This window comes from Aquarana catesbeiana, linkage group LG02 (genome assembly GCF_042186555.1).
Source record: "Aquarana catesbeiana isolate 2022-GZ linkage group LG02, ASM4218655v1, whole genome shotgun sequence".
Lineage (NCBI taxonomy): Eukaryota > Metazoa > Chordata > Amphibia > Anura > Ranidae > Aquarana > Aquarana catesbeiana.
This window is the reverse complement of record NC_133325.1, coordinates 551,963,010-551,978,411: the sequence shown is the minus strand read 5'-3', so window position 1 is coordinate 551,978,411 and position 15,402 is coordinate 551,963,010. Positions and strand designations below refer to the sequence as shown.

Below are 15,402 nucleotides of genomic sequence, written 5' to 3'. Positions count from 1 at the left end.
AGTTCATTTTCATGGCAAAGAGGGACTTTGCAATTAATTGCAGTTCATCTAATCGCTCTTCATAACATTCTGGAGAAAATGCAAATTGGCATCATAAAAACGGAGGCAGCAGACTTTGAGAAAATTAATATATGTGTCATTCTCAAAACTTTTGGCCACTTGGATTTCCCGACCCAGTCAAATATCGCGAAGCCTCACATTTAGAGTAGAGTAGTCGAATTTGTCGTGCTCCAAAACCAGAAACCTTGGGTCCACATGGAGAAGGCGACAGTTGCCCTGCCCTTGAAATGACTTCCATGGCTATCAGACGTGGATATACCGTCTGCTGTCAAATTGCACCCAACTGTTGGCACCACTTTACGAAACCATCTTCAAAACCACCACTGTCTCGCTCCACTCAAGTCCTTTAGCCCCAGTCTTGGGCACACCAGCTTTTCAGCCGAATGTCACGGATCCTCACTTTGATGCCTTGATACAGCAGGGCTCTCTCAGGCTCTTGCATTTTTCGATTGATAACCATCTCATGAGCAGAGAGATTGAACGTAATTTCTCGTCAGACCTTCACTTTCTTTGCCGTGCACAGCTTTATGCATATCTCCACTTGTTGCCGGCGGCTTATGCGGTAATACGCTCACTATCTTCGTTCAAACATATCTGCTTAATGGGAGAACCGCTGCAACACTCTTTATCACAATTTTCTGCTTCACTTATTAGACTGGAAGTGCCACAAGAACTCTCTTTCTTACAATTATGGGAAAAATATCTCAAAGTCACTTTTTCTCAAGCTCAGAAGGACAGGATCTTACTTTTTGCTCATAGGGCATCTCTGGTGAGTAGGTATCAAGAAGGTGGGTTTAAACTCCTTACTGGATGGTACAGAACACCAGCTGTACTGCACTGGATGTTCCCGCAAGTATCAAATGCTTGCTGGCGCTGTCTCAAGTCTGAGGGAACCCTTATTCAGATATTCATGCCCAAGGTTGAAAGAATTTTGGACAATGGCAGCCAAATCAGTCAAAACAATCACTGGTGTGTCTCTTGGAGAAAATCCGTCAGCTTTCTTATTACATGTATAGCGCTGGCAGATTTTCATCTACCGCTTATAGGTAAATTTAGTGGGTTATCTGTTTTATACATAGTCAGATTTAGTCTCTGTTCCAGTTTGGCTGTGTTGCATGTAGTTTCACACTGTGCCTGTGGGTGTCGTCGCCATGGGTCAGTGTTGGAAAGGCAATGCGCTGAAGCGTATGGGTGCTCTTCTGTCCCGGAGATAACTCGGTGGAGGTGGTCCTCCGAGTTGCATTCTGTGAGAGAGTATTTATGGGACAGACGCCATGTTTTAGGGCAGTTTTTCGTTCCACCTGCTGACCCTCCTGGCCGACAGGTATGTGTTAGGAGTACTACTGCGTGGTCCTCCAACCGGGAGGACCACGTTGCTGCAGTGTCTGGTTGGGCCCAGAAGCCTGTCTGGGGCCTACCACAGCCGCGAGGGAATGGTCCTGTGCTGTCTGTCCTGCGGGAAGAAGCTGGACAACTGAGAAGATCCCAGGGGAGGACCCGTCATGGAAGGATCATGCAGAGTGCTGGTCTGGAGAGGGGCCTGGTGACTCAGTTGGAGGTCGCATCCTAAAGTTAACCTACCGCATAAAATCGTATAGTGATTCCGCGCTACAGCAATAATAAAGTGCAAAAGGTGCCCAATGAATAGGGTAAATAAATAATGTGTAAATAGTGCCCAATAAGTTGGGATAATAATAAAGTGCAAAAGTGGTTAGTCTATAAGTTGGTGTAACAATCCAAATAACAATTTGTTTTAAGCCTGTTTTTTAATATTTCAATGTAAGAGTCTAGCTTTATCTTTTAATAAAATAATTTTAATCGCAAACATACTACACCATTGGAGTTCTCTATCTCTCCCATCCTTGCCCACTTCTCCCCCCTCCCCCCCCCCCCTTTCTGCGGGTACAAGATCGTATGAGGACGCGGATGTGAAGTATCCATTCAGGTTATACACTAAGTGGAACGGAGGACCCCCTGGTGGTGGAAGTTGGAATAGATTCCTGTACATTACCTTATGCTGATATTTCAAGATATCAAGGTGAGGGTTCTGTGAGCTCATTTATGGGATTATATACTTCTCGCCTTTTTGCTGTGTAATTTATTTAAACGCATTTTTGAGAAAACCTTTTTTGGGACATTTACTAAAAAAAAAATTTACTGATAAATGCTGAATTAAGAGACTATCACCACATTGAATCTAATGCCCCTGGATTGTTACACCAACTTATGGACTAACCACTTTTGCACTTTATTATTATCCCAACTTATTACGCATTATTTACACATTATTTATTTACTCTATTCATTGGGCACCTTTTGCACTTTATTATTGCTGTAGCCCAGAATCACTATATGATTTTATGTACTTATGAGTGGAATGTGAACACTGTCAGATCCTGCTGCAGACAGCTTTTTTCACTTTGTTTGATTGCACTTTGGTGTACGGTACGCACTCAGGTTATTTGTTTATTTACAAAATTTCCTAGTTTACGAGGGTTCCCCTCTTTCTATTAATTAGGGGATTATTCTGAACACATCTTAGTAGCGCAAAGGCCTTCTTTGTCTTTAACCTACCGCATAGTACTGCCGGGTCGGCTTAAAGGTTCTAGTGCTGTGTTCGTTTGCTGTTCATCGCAAACCATTATATCCTGTGGCAGAGGATCGTACGGGTTTCTATTCCATTCAAGTCTGTGGCAGAGACTTTTGTTCGTGCTGCGTGCCGGTTGCTAGGTTAGTGAGAGAAACCTATCCGGGCGGGCCAAGATTTAACTCTAAAGGAGAGTACATTCATCTACAAGATTCCAATTAATAATACTACATCAAGAAAAGGTATTTGAACTTCCCTGCAACTCTTCTTCTACCTCTTTCCTGCTACTTCCTTCAGTTACTCTTTATTAAAGCATTGGAAAAGATACTCAAGTGTCTGGTGTCTACACTGTCTGGGACTAAACTCAACGGGACCCTAGACCTGGTTCTGGTGAAATTGAGGTAACGAAGGTGACGGCAACAGCCCGCTTTAAACCAGCAGCTCCACTGTGAGTTAGTGCTACACATGATACCCCTCTATCCATTAAAAAATACAAAAACCCACTCTGAAAACATCTCTTAACTGCAGCGAAGGCATGTATTCCGGCAATGTGGAAGAGCACCACCCCTCCAACCAGAACACACTGGCTAACCAGAATAACAGAAATTCAACAAATGGAGAACCTTACCATGGTGCTGAAAGAGCAAGATGAGAAATATTGGAAAGTATGGACCCCTTATTTCATTTCTAAGGAACAGTCCCCCCTAGTCTCTCAGAAGGAGTTTCTCCCCTGACCTGTCCCAGAGAGCTCTTCCAACATGCCATAAGGGGCGACTGGATCATTTCCCATTTTTCCCCTTCTTTCATGTCTCTTAAACCCCCCACCCACCCTTCTTATTGTTTTGTGTTTTTTTTTTTTCTTACTCCTCTTCTTCTCTTCCCATCTTCCATTTCTACCTTCTTTCCGCTTTCTACCTCCTGGACTTAACCAGGGCTCTACTTGGTTTAAAAACATGATAGAAAACTGAGAAACTATGTTGCTCGCTGATGGTCACGGCATAGATTCAATATAACATCATATAATTGAATGTTACTACCACACAGACGTATTTCAATAGACAAGTCTTGTTAACCACGTGATTTACTTGGCTCATATTGAATGTTATGTCATGGTTGTGTACTGTTCTGTGTAATTGTAATGCTGTTTCTGTGAAAATAAAGGATTTATATAAAATAAAACTTTTGGCAACATCTGTACAAGGATTGAACAATCAGATTGAAGTGTGTGAGTAAGGCCACCCCAGGGCTGCTGATATAGTGACAAAGCAAAAAGAAAAAATCCTCAAGCTAAACCATGGATCATAGCAGGGAATTCAAATCAATTGATATATAATCAACTCTACCCAATGCAGCTGACAAAAGACATCTGGAAATGTAATATTATTATTATTATTATGCAGGATTTATATAGCGCCAACAGTTTACGCAGCGCTTTACAACTTGAGGGTAGACGGTACAAATACAATACACTTTAATACAGTAGGAAGCAGAGGGCCCTGCTCCTTAGAGCTTACAATCTAAGGGGGAAGGTCAAGAGATAATAACTGTGGGGATGTGCTGATGGAGAAAATAAATGTGCAGTTAGGTGGGAGCCAGATAGGCTTCTCTGAAGAGATGAGTTTTCAGGAATCATCGGAAAGTGGACAAAGTAGGAGAAAGTCGGACAAATTGGAGTAGAGCATTCCAGAGGATGGGAGAGACTCTGGAGAAGTCCTGAAGGTGAGCATGGGATGAGGTGACAAGGGAGTTAGAGAGCAGGAGGTCTTGGGAGGAGCGAAGAGAACGATTAGGTTAGTGATGTAGCTGGGGACCAGGTTGTGGATGGCTTTGTAAGTTATTGTTAGTATCTTGAATTTAATTAGTTGGTTGAGTCGCAGCCAATGAAGCGATTGGCAGAGTGGTATAGCAGACGCTGAGCGGTTTGTAAGATGGATGAGCCTTGCAGCAGCGTTCACAATGGACTGAAGTTAGGATAGCCTATTTAGCGGTAAGCCAATGAGGAGGGAGTTGCAGTAGTCGAGGCGAACGATGACCAGGGAGTGGATTAGAAGCTTTGTGGTGGCACTGGTTAGGAAGGGGTGTATCTTGGAGATGTTGCAGCGGCTGAGGCAGAAAATTTTGGATAGCGATAGGATATGAGGTCGAAAGGTTTGTTCAGAGTCCAGGATTACACCTAGGACCTTGGCGTGTGGCGACAAGTTGATAGTTGAGCCGTTGATATTGGCAGAGAAATCAGGAGAAGTGGCACGTGGGGGAGGGAAGATCATGAGCTCAGTTTTGGATAGGTTGATATGTCTGTTTAGCAAGTTGGTTATGCGTGAGGAGACAGGTGGAGAGATAGATTTGGGTATCGTCAGCGTAGAGATGATATTGAAAGCCATGGGAGGCAATCAACTGACCAAGGGAGGTGATGTAGATTGAGAAAAGGAGAGGTCCAAGAACAGAACCTTGCGGAACCCCGACGGAGAAAGGAAGAGTGGGGGGAGGAAGTAGAGTTGTAAGTGACACTGAAGGAGCGGTGGGATAGGTAGGATGAGAACCAGCGAAGAGTACAGTCGCGGGGGCCAAAGGAGTGGAGTTTTTTGAGGAGGAGGGGGTGGTCCACTGAGGCAAGCAGAGAGGTCCAGGAGAAGTAGTACAGAATAGTGTCCATTGGTTTTAGTCATAAGTAGGTCATTTGTGAGTTTAAGGACAGCAGTTTCCGTAGAGTGTTGAGGGCAAAACTCGGACTGAAGGGGATCAAGAAGTTCGTTCATGGTCAGTTGGTCGCTCAGTCGGTTGTAGTTTTTCAAGAAGTTTGGAGTAGAAGGCGAGTAAGGAGATGGGGCGTAGGTTGTTAAGATTGATGGGGGCCAGTGAGGGCTTTTTAAGTATGGGGATGACTAGAGCATGTTTTAGAGAGTTTGGGAAGATGCCACAAGAGAGGGAGAGGTTGAAAATGTGAGTTAGAGAGTGTAGAATAGAGTCAGAGGGTGAGTGTAGCATTTTCAAGGAAGCAGGATCCAGGGGGCAGGTGGTTAGATGGGTGTTAAACAAAAGTTTAGCAACCTCATTAATACTAGCATGGTTGAATGAGGGAAGTAATGATTGTACATGTGGATATGGGGTGTTGAGTGGGGGGAGGTTTCTGCGCAATGGAGATCTCCTTATGAATTGCATCAGTCTTATTTTTGAAGTGATTGGCGATCTCCTAGGAAGTGAGTGAATTAGAGAGTGGAGGACAGAGTAGAGTGTTAAAGGTAGAGAAATGTTGACGTGGACTGGATGAGAAGCTGTTAATGAGTTTGATCAAATAGGTCTGTTTGGCAGTGTGGAGGCAGTAATAGTATTTTAGGAGGGCAAATTTATATTGTTTGAAGTCTTCCTGGAACTTAGTCTTAGCCACAGTTTTCTGAGACTTCTGGTGTCAGCGGTCGGGCCTGATTCTGCGTGTAGTGGCTAGGTTGGGGCAGGACGGGTGAGATTTTGCCATAGAGGTGATCAGTAGCAGAGTAGAGAAGAGAAGGGTTAAGGTGGCAAAGGTTTCTACGGGTAACTGTTAGGTGGTTGGAGGGAGAGAAGGTGGAAGACAGGGAGAGAGCAAAACTAATAAGTTGGTGGTGGAGAGTGGGAGAGGATTGTTGGAAAGGTTGCACGGAGTCCACAGATAGGAAAAGACAAGGTCAAGGGTGTTGCCATTGGAGTGAGTAGGAGCCTATATCCATTGCTTCAGGTCAAGAGATGAGGTTAGACTGAGAAGTTTAGAAGCAATAGTGTTAAATGTTAAAGTGGTGTTCCGGCCGAAATTATACTTTATAAATAAAAATACCCCTATAATACACAAGCTTAATGTATTCTAGTAAAGTTAGTCTGTAAACTAAGGTCTGTTTTGTTAGTTTATAGCAGTAGTTTGTTATTTTATAAACTTACAGCAGGCCGTGGCCATCTTAAGTGTGGGCATCTGAAGCCAGACTGTATTTCTTCCTGGATCTCATCCTTCCAGATCTCGCACATGCTCAGTGCAGCACAAGCAGTGTAATAGGTTTCAGGTCAGGTTTCCATAGCAACGGCAGTGTCAGAGGAAGTTGCCACCCCTTCCCAGAAGGCATTGCAAACAGGAAATGATGCGAAGGGCCGCGGCCAGGGAGGAGGAAGTGAAAAATAAATACAGCAGTTATACAGTAGGTGCTGAGAAAAAAAATTTAAAAATATCCAATTCGTTTACAGTGCACAGTTTAGTGAGGGATGCTGAAGAGTTGTAAAAGTGGGTGGAACTCCACTTTAACTGGGATGTTAAAGTCACCGAGAATAATTGTGGGGATATGCAAGTGGACTCCAAACCCCTTAGGGATTTCCCCTGTGATAGCATGGTTACTGGCCTCCTCTGTGCCCCACTGCTGGCACCTTTTGGATGTCGTTGGCTCCTCACTGCCCCGGTGACCTTCAGTGGTATTGTAAGCTCTGTTCATTTATTAATTTTACTGGTACTTTATTACAACGTTTTAAAATGCAATGAAGGATTACTTTTTTTGTTTTCTTTTCAACACCTCCGGGTCCCATTGACTTGACAGTTATTTTCTTACATTAATCCATTGAGCGCTGACTATCATCCATTTCCAGGGCTTCCCATAGATGGCTTATTTTTTTATTTATTTATTTTTTTTTCGATTAGCCAGTAGGCTTAAGGGGAAAGGGGTCTCCTGTGTGAAAGGGGGAACTTTAGTCAGAAAACTTAGTATGGCCCCTTTTGCATTTATATCTATGTAAAACATTAAAAATAAGTGTCTATACTATTTAACCACTTCAGCCCCGGAAGAAATTGCCCCCTTCCTGACCAGGCCATTTTTTGTAATACGGCACTGCGTTGCTTTAGCTGACAATTGCACGGTCATGAGACGCTGTACCCAAACAAAATGTACGTCCTTTTTTCCCCACAAGTAGAGCTTTCTTTTGGTGGTATTTGTTCACCTCTGCGGTTTTTATTTTTTGCGCTATAAACAAAAAAACAGTGTCAATTTGTCAATTTTGAAAAAAACACAATGTTTTGTACTTTTTGCTATAATAAATATCCGAAAACCAACCCCAAATTTCTTCATCAGTTTAGGGCGATGTGTATTCTTCTACATATTTTTGGTGAAAAAATCACAATAAGTGTATATTGATTGATTTGCAAACAAGTTATAACATCTACAAAATAGGGGATAGATCTATGTCATTTTTTTATTTATATATTTTTTTTACTAGTAATGGCAGCGATCTGCAGTTTTTATCGGGACTGTGACATTGCGGCGGACAGATCGGACACTTTTGACACTTTTTTGGGACCATTGACATTTATACAGCGATCAGCGGAAAAAATAGCCACTGATTACTGTATAAATGTCACTGGCAGGGAAGGGCTTAACACTAGGGGGTGAGTAAGGGGTTAATTGTGTTCCCTCACTGTGTGTTCTAACTGTGGGGGGACGGGAGTGACTAGAGGAGGAGACAGATCGTTGTTCCTACTTAGTAGGAACACACGATCTGTCTCCTCTCCCCTGACTGAACCACACACATCCCTGTTCTCGTTCTGTCATGAGCGATCGCCTGCAATAGCGTCTTAAAGAGCCGACGTATACGTACAGCGATTTGCACAGCCGCGCCCATGTGCCACAGTATAACTGCAGCGGCTGCTCGGCTAGTGGTTAAAATCCAATATTACACTGTCTCATCCTGCTCTGCACATGCTCAGTTGCTCTCCATTTTTAAGCTCTGCTGAGTTTTTAGAGACCAATCTGCTGACAGGTTTAAAGAGGAATTAAACCTTCCTATCCTTTACAGCCAAGGAAGATGCTTCTGTTTGATCTGCAACGGCCATGGTGCTGCACATGTAATAAGGTATGACACCAGTCAAAATGACAGTTTGGTTGAGGAAACAAGCAAGTGTTATGCCCCGTACACACGGTCGGATTTTCCAACAGAAAATGTGTGATAGGACCTTGTTGTCGATAATTCCGACTGTGTGTGGGCTCCATCACACATTTTCCATCGGATTTTCCGACACACAAAGTTTGAGAGCAGGATATAAAATTTTCCGACAACAAAATCCGTTGTCGGAAATTCCGATCGTGTGTACACAAATCCGACGCACAAAGTGCCACGCATGCTCAGAATAAATAAAGAGATGAAAGCTATTGGCCACTGCCCCGTTTATAGTCCCGATGTACGTGTTTTACGTCACCGCGTTTAGAACGATCGGATTTTCCGACAACTTTGTGTGACCGTGTGTATGCAAGACAAGTTTGAGCCAACATACGTCGGAAAAAATCCTAGGATTTTGTTGTCGGAATGTCCGAACAAAGTCCGACCGTGTGTACGGGGCATTACAGTTAGCAATCCCAGCATTCTAGGAATGTAACTGTTTAGAAACAGTAACAAGAAGAAACAGGAGCAATACAGGAGGCAATTCACAGCACACACTAGTTTTGGTAACATAATTATTAATTAAAAGTGGTTGTAAAGGCTCAAGGTTTTTAACTTTGTGCATTCTATGCGTGAAGGTAAAAACCTTCTGTGTGCTGCAGCCCTCCTAATAATTACCTGAGCCCCATCTCGATCCAGCTATGTGCACAAGAGCAGAGGCTCTCTGAAGTCTCTGCCTCCTCATTGGCAGTGGGAGCCATTGGCTCCCACTACTGTCAATCCACAGCCAGTGAGCCAATGAAGAGAGAGTGAGGGCGGGGCCGAGCTGCATTTTGTGTCTGGACAGACGGAGCAGTAGCTCGGGAGCTCCCATAGCAAGCTGCTTGCTATGGGGGGCACTCAGCTGGAGGGAGGGGCCAAGAGCGCCGATGGGGGACCTGAGAAGAGAAGGATTGGGGCTGCTCTGTGCAAATCCACTGCACAGAGCAGGCAAGTACAACATGTTTGTTATTTAAAAAACAGCCTTTAATATCACTTTAATGAATGATGAAGAAAACCTGTTTTACTTTTTGACCATAAAATACTTTTCTTGAATTTCTGTATAGGAAACAAGTCCACCCCCCCCCCCCCATCTTATGATCACTTCTACTACTGCAAAACTCAGTCGTGATGGGAGTGGTTATACCTGATGGTCTAGCAGCTTTTTCTCAAATTTAGCAAAAATTTCACATTCTCTTTACTCATGTTTAATATTCTTGTGATATTTACAGTCAGGAAAAATAAATTGTGCATTTTTCTTGTACTAAAGCAGTTTGTAATGCTTCTAAATGATAACATTCCAAAAACCAGATACTTGTTTTCTCGCAGTGTAACTCAAGTTCCTTTAGCAGAAGGGAAGAGTGTGCAGCAGACTGTGGAACTTCTTACTCGCAGGCTGGAGCAGATGGGAGCAGAGAAGCAAGGAACATTCTATGTGGACTGTGAAACATATCACACTGCAGGGGCCAATGTCGGAACGACAGGTACAGAAAGGTGCTCAGTAATGTTATCTGTGCTTTAGATTAACTTGCCTTGGCTTGATTACAGATGTGGGTAAATATGTACTGTGTGAGAAGCGTAAAATTTAGGACATAGTATACCTGTTTCCATTTTTTTTAGTGGACGCTGCTCATCTGCAAGTTGAAGCGAAGTACTATGCATATAATTTAAGCTGAACTTCAGGATTTCAGTCATTTTCTAAAATGTGCTGGATTAGAATTAGTTGCATGCTACCCTGTGGACTTATCTCTTTAATTTACAATTTACATTTTTGTTTACTTCTGACATTCTGATACTGGACCTTCTGGTCTCAGCTCCTGCAGCCACTCTGTCCGAGCCTCTCTGGCCCTCCCCTTCCTCTGCCCAGTCTCATAGTTTCACAAAATACAAATGCTTCTCTAAATGGACAGCAGAGGGGATGGGCAGTCAGAGATGAGAAAGCAGCATTGCTTCTGGCAAAGCTCTGGGAGTATATTGAAAGCTTTACTCCCAGTGCTCAGTAAAAATATCAGTTGTAAATAAACAATATAAGTCCCTGGGGTGACCTGCACATCGCTGCAAGTAACCCATAGTAATTTGGCACATTTAAAATGATTGTAAAGTCTTGTGAAATTTTTTTTCCTTAAAAATAACAAACATGTTATACTTCCCTGCTCTGTGCAGTGGCTTTGCACAGAGCAGCCCAGATCTTCTTCTTCTCAGGTCCCTCTTCAGTGCTCCTGGCCCCTCCCTCCTGTTGAGTGCCCGCACAGCAAGCAGCTTGCTATGGGAGCACCCGAGTCATAGCCCCCTGTGTCCATTCAGACACGGAGCCGCGACCTGGCCCCGCCCCCTTTCTCTCCTGATTGGCTGACTTACTTTGACAGCAGCAGGAGCCAATGGCTCTGCTCTGCTGTCTCAGCCAATGAGGAGGGGAGTCCCGGCCAGCCGAATGTCTTGTGCAACATCGCTGGGACTAGAGGGGGCTCAGGTAAGTATGAGGGGGGCTGCTGCACACAGAAGGCTTTTTATCCTAATGCATGGACTGCATTAAGATAAAAAAACCTTCTAACTTTACAATCACTTGCAATCACTTTACAATCAATCAATGATGGGAGAATCGTGCGAGAAATGTAATAGAAAAAGAAAAGCGCATGTGCAAGAAAAGAAAATTCCCGGAAAGATAAGAAGATTCCAAGTCACAAAAATTCTTTTCTGTAGCAACATGAGGTGAAATTGAAGGCTTGATTGGTCGAATTTCGAAATCAATGGTGGCACCATCGGATCACAAACCGCACAAAATTTCTGATTTTCAAAAGAAAATTCTTTCGAAATTCGACCATGTTTGGCCAGCCTTAGTCTACAACGCTCCAGTTACAGTGCCTTGAAAAAGTATTCATACCCCTTGACATTTTCCACATTTTGTCATGTTACAACCAAAAACGTAAATGTATTTTATGTGATAGACAACACAAAGTGGCACATAATTGTGAAATGGAAGGAAAAGGATAAATGGTTTTCCATTTTTTTTACAAATAAATATCAGAAAAGTGTGGCATGCATTTGTTTTCAGCCCCCTTTACTCTGATACCCCTAACCAAAATCTAGTGGAACCAATTGCTTTCAGAAGTCACCTAGTTAGTAAATATGTAATTTTAATCTCAGTATAAATACAGCTGTTCTGTCCCTCCAGAGGTTTGTTAGAGAACCTTAGTGAACAAACGGCACCATGAAGACCAAGGAACAAACAAGACAGGTCAGGGATAAAGTTGTGGAGAAGTTTAAAGCAGGGTTAGGTTATAAAAAAATATCCCAATATCCCAAGGTTTGAACATCTCATAGAGCACTGTTTAATCCATCACCCAAAAATGGAAAGCATATGGCACAACTGCAAACCTACCAAGACATGGCCATCCACCTAAACTGACAGGCCGGGCAAGAAGAGCATTAATCTGAGAAGCAACCAAGGGGCCCATGGTAACACTGGAGGAGCTGCAGAGGCTACCAACACAAGGAGCATTGTTCCCACTGACCACAAATTTATTGATTTTAGCAGGGGTTCCCCACGAACTGAAAACAGTTTTAAAAGTTCATTTGGGGAAAAAAGCTTGATAAAGGCTGTTATAAATGAAGCATTGCTATTAAGTTTTTGCATTGCATCACCACTTTGTTTTTTCTAGTTCACTTTCACACAAACTCAAAAATCTAGAATGCATCATTAGAGGGATAACCAGCAGGAGGAAGGAGGTTCTGATTCCCCTATATAGATCTTTACTGAGATCCCATTTAGAATACTGTGTCCAGTTCTGGAGACCTCACTTACAAAAAGATATTGATAAGATAGAACAAGTCCAGAGACGGGTAACAAAAATGGTGAAAGGTCTGAGGGATAAAACATATTAAGAGCGACAATTGAAACCTTTAAATACATCAAGAGGGTGAAAAAGTTACAGGAGGGCAGTTTTTTCAATATGAAACCAGAGTCAAGAACACGTGGACATGACCACAAACTAATTGGAGGAAAGTTCAAAACTAATTTTAGAAAGTATTGTTTTACTGAAAGGGTAGTTGGTGCTTGGAATAAACTTCCAGCAGAGGTAGTGAGTCAACAGTAAATGGCTTTAAACATGCTAGGGACAAACATAGATCTATACCGAGACAAAAAAGTTAATGAAAAAATTAACAAAAAAAGCAAACAAAAAAAGGGCAGACTCGATGGACCACTACTATCTTTTTTCTGCCGTCACTTTTCTATGGCCTTAATTGGCTGAAAAATTGAAATAAAAAAGTTTGACCTAACAACAATAGTAATTTCCCAAATATTCTTTATGGCAGAGTCTCTGCAAGGTAATCATAATTACTTTGACAGTTATGTTTACAAAGCAAGAGTTAATTGCTTTGCAAGAAAAACCCAAGAAATCCTTTTAGGGACCTTCAAGTTGCTGGCAGTGGGAGATGATGTTTGGCAAAGCAGCACCCCTACCTCCTTATTTGGACCATGGAAGTTTCATACTCCAAAATGAAGTGTTGTTGGCCTTGACACTCTGTAGCAGATATTCATAGTGGTTGCTGGTTAGTGCATAAGACCTAACAGTATTTATTGGGAGCGTTTTTTTAACACTAATATAGCAAGATAACTTGATGTAGGAGGGAACTGACGTTTGTGTTCTTTTCTTTCCCCTAATCATCTTTCAGGACAGCCACCTGGGAGACCTTGGCTCTTCCCCTCTGTAGGAAACACAGCGCCAGCTTTCTTTAAATTTCACCCGCCACCCCCCCCACCCGCTGGCTCCTCGGTTATTTGTGTTTCCTCCAGAGGGGAGACACCACCTGGAACCAAGCCAGAAGAGCCAGAGAGGCTCAGGCAGAAAGTCCTGAAAGGGGGCAGAGGCTCTTTGGACAGGCCAGGTAAAACGTAAAATGGTGAAAATCGCCACCCCCGCATCCCTGAGAGCAGATGGAGGTTGGGGGGGCTCCGGTTTTCACTACCGAGTGCGGCTGATGGAAGTGCAGGCCCAGTCAGAGGTTCTGGACCGGCAGCAGCAAAGGTCAAGCACAGCAGTGCAGAGACCATGCCAGGCTCTGGGTCCGCACAGAAGCTGGGTGGCGGGTGAGGTCATGTCCAGCAGAGGGGGCAGGCGCTTCTGGTTCCAGCCGCGGGACGTTGGAAAGGAGTCAGGCATGGGCTGGAGAGGGGCTGAAATTACTGTGGAGATAGCACAAGCAGCACCAGTATGTCGGAAGTGGAAGGAAGGGACCAGACTGCTCCAGCTGAGGCCAGCTCCAGCCACGGTAAGGTAAGGGGAGCCTTAGGTGGAGCTCCCCTTGCCAGAACCCCCCCCCCCCATGGGACTAGGGGGTAGGGAAAGAGTCCCTCCGGGGTCAGAGGGAAGTTCATGGGGCCCCTGGTGAGGCAAGCCCACATGAAAAAGGTTTTGCACCTGCAGTTTACTGCAGAGGGGGGATGTGAAGTAATACTTTAATGCCTGTGAGGTTTTTTTTTATATCTTTCAGAACAAAACAGACAAACCCAGACCCCCTCATAGTTCTAAACGGAGGTGTCCCTCCTGTAAGACTACATTTAGGGACTCCTGGGGGAAAACACTCTGTAGAGAATGTATTAACAAATTAGTACAGGAACATGCCACTGAGCAGGGCAGTGAACTAGCGGCATCAGTAAAGAACTTTCTAGTATGTTTGGATCTTTTATAACCTTTTTTTGAAGGGTTTCAGATCCCGCAGCTTCAGACTGCTACTCCTTCAACACAGCAGGTAGCATTACCAAAAACGCAAGTATTACCATCCACTAGTGCAGGCCCTCCAGTCGTCTCCAGGTAAGTGGCTGAGGAAGAGCCAGACAGTGCAGCCTCCGGCTCCCAAGAATCGGAGGGAGAAGCTCTGGAAGGGGATTCCAGAAAGACATCCCAGTACAAACTGTCGCTGGAAGAGGTGTACAATCTCTTGGGGGCCATTTATACTACGTTAGGAATGCAAACAGAAAAGAAACCCCTATCTCTACATGACCAAATTTATGAGAGCCTAGGGGAACAGGAAAAGAAGAATTCTCCAGTACATGAGGTTTTACTACAGGCAATAATGGAGAAAGTGCTGGATCACACGGCGGACAAGAAAAAAAGCATTTCTGCTGAAGCATAAACCAGCCTGGGGACAGCCACAGCAAAATAAAAAGAGACAAAGAGGAGACACAAGATCCCGCTTCAGAGCACCCAAGGCCGAAAAACAAAAAGACCTTGGGTACATAGAGGAAAGGGCAAAGGAGGGGCAATTTTTCATCTTCCTGAACAAGCCCGCAACAAACAATGACAAACCAGTCATGGTGGGGGGAAGACTGGGGGCTTCCTCTCACAATGGAAAAAGATATCCTCCAATCAGTTCATATTGAGAACAATAGGAAACTGGTACCACTTGGGGTTCTCAAGATCACCCCCAAATAGGTTTTATATCACCAAACTCCTGAAAAACAAAGAAAAGGCCAGAGAATTAATGAAAGCCATACAAGAACTCAGAAAACAAAAAGTCATTACCAAAGTACCAATAGCAGAAAGAGGTCAGGGCTTCTACTCCCACATATTTGGGGTACAAAAACCCTCGGGAAAGGTTAGGCCGATACTTAACCTCAAACCTCTAAACCTATCTATAATTTACAAAAGATTCAGGATGGACTCCATATATTCAGTAAAGTCTCTATTACCTTCAAACGGCTATATCGCTTCCCTGGATCTAAAGGATGCGTACTTGCACATCCCGATAAATCAGAGTTGCCAAAAATTTGTAAGATTAGCAATAAGAACAAAGAAGGAAACCATGCACCTTTAATTTCGGGCTCTACACTTTCC

At 43.6% G+C, this 15,402-nt stretch overlaps 1 protein-coding gene across 1 annotated transcript in view; it reads left to right on the top strand.

Annotated features, from left to right (window-relative positions):
* Positions 1-15,402, top strand: part of MED20 (mediator complex subunit 20) — a 37,068-nt gene that overhangs the window by 9,994 nt on the left and 11,672 nt on the right. The window contains exon 2 of the mRNA XM_073615939.1: positions 9,896-10,050. Within this exon, the coding sequence (XP_073472040.1) occupies positions 9,896-10,050 (155 nt within the window). The remainder of the gene's footprint in view (positions 1-9,895; positions 10,051-15,402) is intronic.